The sequence below is a fragment of the Clytia hemisphaerica genome, unplaced genomic scaffold (genome assembly GCF_902728285.1).
Source record: "Clytia hemisphaerica strain Z4C2 unplaced genomic scaffold, Clytia hemisphaerica genome assembly, whole genome shotgun sequence".
NCBI classification, from domain to species: domain Eukaryota; kingdom Metazoa; phylum Cnidaria; class Hydrozoa; order Leptothecata; family Clytiidae; genus Clytia; species Clytia hemisphaerica.
The window spans coordinates 337041-343024 of record NW_027103671.1 but is presented as its reverse complement, the minus strand read 5'-3'; the positions used below and the strand labels follow the sequence as shown (position 1 = coordinate 343024).

At 34.4% G+C, this 5984-nt stretch overlaps 1 protein-coding gene across 1 annotated transcript; it reads right to left on the bottom strand.

The window, feature by feature from the left end:
* Positions 1-2393: 2393 nt before the first annotated feature.
* LOC136803357 (forkhead box protein A2-like) lies at positions 2394-5671 on the bottom strand. Its single transcript, XM_067060083.1, has one exon. It carries the CDS (start codon positions 5428-5430, stop codon positions 4447-4449), a length of 984 nt encoding a protein of 327 aa, XP_066916184.1. The 5' UTR covers positions 5431-5671; the 3' UTR covers positions 2394-4446.
* Positions 5672-5984: the final 313 nt, after the last annotated feature.

Sequence of the window (5984 nt, the reverse complement as noted above, 5' to 3'; positions counted from 1 at the left end):
AATCTTGAACCTTTTGCAAGCAAGAAAAGTGAAGCCCTAAGATTTGCGCTGTATTTGGGATGATGCACTGGATCTAGTATTTTCTTTATTTTTGTGCGTCTCATATTGAAAAGTTTTGCGATAACTTTTCCTTTGAACCTGACGTATATACGTCGGTTAACGTGTTTTAAATGGGAAATAAGTGGCTTCATTTTTCCATCAAAGAGATTCTCCTCTAGCCCTTTGGACTTTAAACTCAATACACCTGATAGATTGGAAGGTGTTACCCTCCAAATTTGCAGAGCTATTTCCCAAAGCTCCTCACGTCAGTAAATTAAGAAATTCAAATCATAGATATTGCTCAATTATACTTGCCATGGGAAAAAGGAGCCTACGCATTCCAAAATTACCTTGCTTTTCTTTGATCTTCTAAATCCCTTTCGATCTATCTGCAAATACAGCAAACGGTGTAGTGAGCGGCTGTGTGTTTTATCCTTTTATGCGTTGGACATCTTAGTTGAGTTCTGGCGCGCCTATTCATAGTTAATCGCCAGCAATGTCACTTAATAGCTGTGTTTTCTTCATACAAAATAATATAATGTCTCCTTTGCTTTTGTTGATTTTACGTTGTCATGCTTAGACGTAGCCTGTACCATCCTAGCCATGGGCGATTTTGACATTTTTTAGGAATCTCACCATCTCTCTTTTTGTTTAACGAAAAAGAGTTTGATGCCGAGTAACTTGGACGTGGTAATTGTCTTTTTTAGTCTATAGCGGGATGCTTTTAACATTTTCGTTGTATTCTAACTCGCTTGCTTTTTCTTGAATACACTCGCGCGTTTTTGCCTAAAATATTGGCGGGTTGATCTTGAGTTCTCTAAATGGGCCAGGGAGCACAGAGTGGGCAAGAGAAAGAGCCGGAACTTCATTTCCATTTTTTGAAATTATTCGTTTACCCTGCCGTTGTAGTGGTCATAGATTTATAAAGCCCGAAGGGCTAGATGTAAAGCTTTTGCTGAAAAGTGTGCCGTGGTTAAGTAGGAAATCCTACCTAAGTCACGTGATATTACAATAGAATTTCAGCGCTTGACCAATCAGAAGCTCCGTGGGTTTTCGAAAACAATTGCAAAAATATTTTTTCTGATATTCACTTTTTTTTGCCTGCAATGGCTTAAAGCACGACATCTAGCCTTTCGGGCTTTTTAAATCTATGGTAGTGATCCGTGACTAGCTCCTGGCCTTGTGCGCGATTACGCAAAATAACCTGAGGGGTAAGTATTAGCTAATCACAGCATTTCGAGACAGCTCGCAAGAGAATTCCCTCTCGAATTACACCAAAATCACTTCCGACCAAACGTCCCCCTTTTAAAGTGTAAATCACTTCGTGAGTGTACTTTCTTATCAATTTCCCTATTAACTGAACACCGCCCAACTCGTGCCCTTTATCTTTAATGTACACGAGATGAATGAAGCAAGGTTGTGAGGCCTGGCCTACTTAAAGTTTCAAATTTCAACTAGCTTTGTCAGCAGTAGAGATAAATTTTGATATGATTCATTGGAAATCTTTCTTTTCCTTAAAAAATGTTAAAGATTTCTCACGTTTTCATGTGCGAGAAATTCAAAATCCTTGGTTGTGACGAAATCGCCTTGTTAATCGCTAATCTAGTATTATGTGGTATGGGCCATATAAGGTAAAATTTTCCGTTTTTGACACTCGTCTTATGATACTTCGGCTCTGTATTTCTTACGTATATTCCAGCCATTACTAAAACACCAAGAGATTTTCGCCCGGAAAGACGTCGAATAGTTGTTGTTCCGGCTTTCGCGTTTTGATCACGGGAGACGGTCTCGCAATTGCGTCATTCGTTCGCTTGACTCGATTCCATGATTCCATGTAGTTTATTTGTTTTAAAGAGGATCGTGCTCAAATTTAGTTTCTTTTATCTCCAGCCTGTTGTCCTTACCATAGTGGGAATATAGATTAGATATAAATGCCACCGCAGTGGGAATTAAAAAATCATAGTTGCTTAAGGTTCTTATTCTTATATTATCATAAATGCTACCGAATAATAATAAATACGGACTTCTTAGCATGCCGGAATATGGTTTATATACCAAACGTTAAGATAAGATATGAAAAGTACATACACTTCGCCCCTCTTTTGTTACGGTGGCAAATACTGGTTTGTTATTCATTCATTCATTCATTCATTCATCCATCCATTCATTCATTCATTCATTCATTCATTCATTCATTCATTCATTCATTCATTCATTCATTCATTCATTCATTCATTCATGGAAAAGCAATAGGTACTAAATAAAACTAGTAGATATCTTTACCCTAATGCTGTGTTGCACTCTGTCCCATGCACTTACCTATGCTCAAATTGGAATTAATGCCTTAAGAATTTGACACATTTCTATAGCAGGATTTTCACACTACAAGCCAATAAGTCACCAAATATGGTATATGAAACTGATATGAAAAGAGGAAAGTTTAAATCATTTTCATATCAAAAAGGAATTTCTTTCTAGAAGAAAATCCACTAATAACTTTTGGATTGCAAAATTCAAAACAGAACACTTCAGATTATTCTTTTCAAAATCGCCCACTCTAATGTAAACGAGACAACTGAGTAAATTTTGAGATGAAAATGAGAGCGTTTTAGTTCTATCGATTTTCAAATGATTTTTTTTTTTTTTGCACTTGGGCTGCAATATTTTTCAATGCCATCAATTATCGTTCCAGGTTTTTAATAAACTGGAGTCCTATGACGTCAATGTTGCTCGGATGACACTTTTGAGTTGCCCAGAAATTTTCTTTGTCAAAAATAATTTAACGAGAGTAACAGTAGATTGAGTAATGTTCTAGGCTTAAAACTACCCAAATAAATGTATGGGCATTCTAAAATTACCTTACAATCAAACTTGTGTAGGTCACGTTGGTAAAAATTCTATTTATTTATTTGAGCAATTTATTAAGAACAACGTCTCTCGAAAATGCCAAAAATGGTGAGAACGATTTCCGACAAACAATTGCCCTATAACGACTTAATTATGAGAAAAACGTTGCAAAAAGCCTTAAAAAAGTAAAATACGTCATTTTTCCCCCAAGAAATCAGAAAAGGATGAAAACAATTGTAGGATTAAACTTTCAAAGAGAAATCAGAATAGTCATACGAGCAAATTTTCTATGGCAAAAGGCATATTTTCTAGATACTGTACTCCAAGAATAAATAGAAATGATACAAAGAATATAATGATTTATAGTTTTATGTTCGATTCTAAAGAATGCCCAAAATGCAAAAAACGAATATATTCACCCTAAGGTGGCTAAGGTGTATTAGCTAGATATATTTTTTGTATTGACAAAGGGTCAAAATGTCATATTTTTTAAAACACTTTCATTTTTGGGCTAAAACTTTTTTCACCATCCTCGAACAATTTGGGTTATTGGACAAAGTATTCATAAGATTTTCAGTGCAATTGATTTTTAAAAGTCATTTTAGTCGAAAGATTTTGAAAAACATGTTTAATAGCACATAAAATTTGATCCTTTTGCTCGAAAACTGGGGGAGGTAAAGGTTACCAATAAAAACCGCCCCTTGAAATACCAAAACAGCTAAGAAAAATGTACAAGTGTTTTTTTTAATTTATCAAGAGAGCCCTTGTTTATTGTTTCTTTTGTCGTATAATAAGTGTATATAACTAATCATAAATAGTAAAGGACTGTAATATGGTAATATGTACAACTTCATGTAATATATATTACAAAAAAACTCTTATTGTTCAACGTTAGACAACACTGAACCCTAAGCAGTGGCCTAACGATCAAAAATAACAAAAGACCTTTAAAAAAAAGTTTGAAAAAGCCAAAATAAAAGTAAAAACTAAAGAAAAAAATGTTTGATTTTGTTTCAATATGTTCTTTCTGTAAATAGCTTTTAGTGTTATCAACGTATTTATGTATGTATATGTAATTTATCGAACATGTAATATCAATATAATATATAATATATGTACAACCTTTCTTTATAATAAAGTTTTCTCGTTTAGAAAAAAAACTTAAAATTTCTTTTAAAATTTTCAATTTTTTTTGAAAAAAAAAATCCTCGAAAACAATTTTTTAAAGTTCTCTGGTTACGACGGCTTTTATAAAAAACAGTTTTATTTTTAACTTCTTAGCAACCAAAAAATGTGCTGTCTATTTTCGTTATCTGACAGAGAAAATTCAAAATTATTGAAAAATAAAACCTCCGAAAATTGGAAGTTTTAGAAGACGCATCTCAAAAAATATTACCTAACTAATTCCTTTTTTAAAATTTTACCAATGAAATATGTATAAATTAAAATTAATGTTTTTGAAAAAAAAAGAAAAATTCGAAGAATTGTTTAAAAAAAATTCACAAAGTTTTTTTAAAAATCTAAAAAAAAAATGAAATTTCAGCAAAATAAAGTAAGTTTTTATGCAAGTCCAGTATTATTAGGAACCATGCATGAGTTCTGATAATATTGGTTCATAAGAGAAGTGTTCAAATTAAAACTTTCAGTACTGGTTGGTGGTATTGATAGTCCTTCTTTACCTGCTGGTGCACCGTATGGTAATGGTGCAGTAAATGTTGATGGATGATACGGAAAATGCATTGGATCAGCATATCTGAAATCACCCTCATGTTCTGGTGCATTTATAATGTTCTTAATAGCGAATGGATGATTGAATGAATGAAGTCCTCGGTAAGCTCCATATGTTCCTGGTAAAAATGCTGGGACACCGACAGGTCCTGAAGAAGCACCTCTCGGAGAATTTCCCATTTGTATCGATTGACTGTATTTAGCGTACGGCGACATGTCATCTTGTCCTCGAGATGAATGTGGAATCGGGTTTCCTTTGCGATCAGATTTAAATCGTTTTTGTCGGCGAAGATAACATCCGTTTTCGAACATGTTTCCAGCATCTGGATGAAGTGTCCAGAAGCTTCCTTTACCGGGCTTGTCGGGGGATCGTGGCACTTTGATGAAGCAATCATTGAATGATAAACTGTGTCGGATTGAGTTTTGCCAGCGCTGTTGGTTCTGTCTGTAGTATGGAAACAAATCCATGATGAATTGGTAAATCTCACTTAAAGTGACCATTTTGGACGCAGAGTTTTGTATGGACATTGTGATGAGTGAGATGTAACTGTATGGTGGTTTAGCGTGTTGATAATTCCTTGGTTTCATTGGTGAGTTTGCTGATTTCGGTGATCCTTCTGACATAGAGTCTAAACTGGTTTGCGGTGGTGGTTGACTACCCATTTGGTTGACTGATGTGTATTCACCGATAGTCGGTGGGGCTGTAACGAGTGGTTTGATATCGTACTCCCCAGGGACGGCATGTCGGCTACTTTGTATCACCATATCGTGGTGCGACAGCGGCGTGGTGGTGCCAGTCATATCCATAATCGTCATTGAGAATATTGGTTTGAAATCCGGTGCTCGTTGATACTTTGTTATGATATGGTTGCCTTGAACCTTTTCTCCACTCCAAAAAAACACAAATCTTCTTGTTCTATATTTGTTCTTTGATATTTGAGAAATTTGTTTGATTTCAAATATATGTTAAAAAAACAACGTTGAGTTGAGTTGATATGTTGTTTTTCAAGTTGTTGATCTTTACACTGCAGATCCAAGTGAGGTGAAATAAATGTTCTCGGTTTCCTTGCTCTGCCTTTTTATAAGATTGCACTACGTTGTCGACTTTTTTACTCTATTGTTTGAATAAGAAGAGAAAAAAATAAAGAGCCACAACAAACAAAAAGGTTCATTCAAATCAAATTGAAAAGAAAAAGATGATAGCTTTTTTATTGTTTGATGATTTTTTTTCTCTCTATCTTTCTTTTTTTTTTGTTCTTTTTATGCGATCCCCCCTCTCTCGCTCCATCCAAATTATGATAAAAAGGAATTTTCTTTTGTCTAACACTTTTTGATAATTACTTTTCTTGCTTTCGCTATTTCTCTATTTT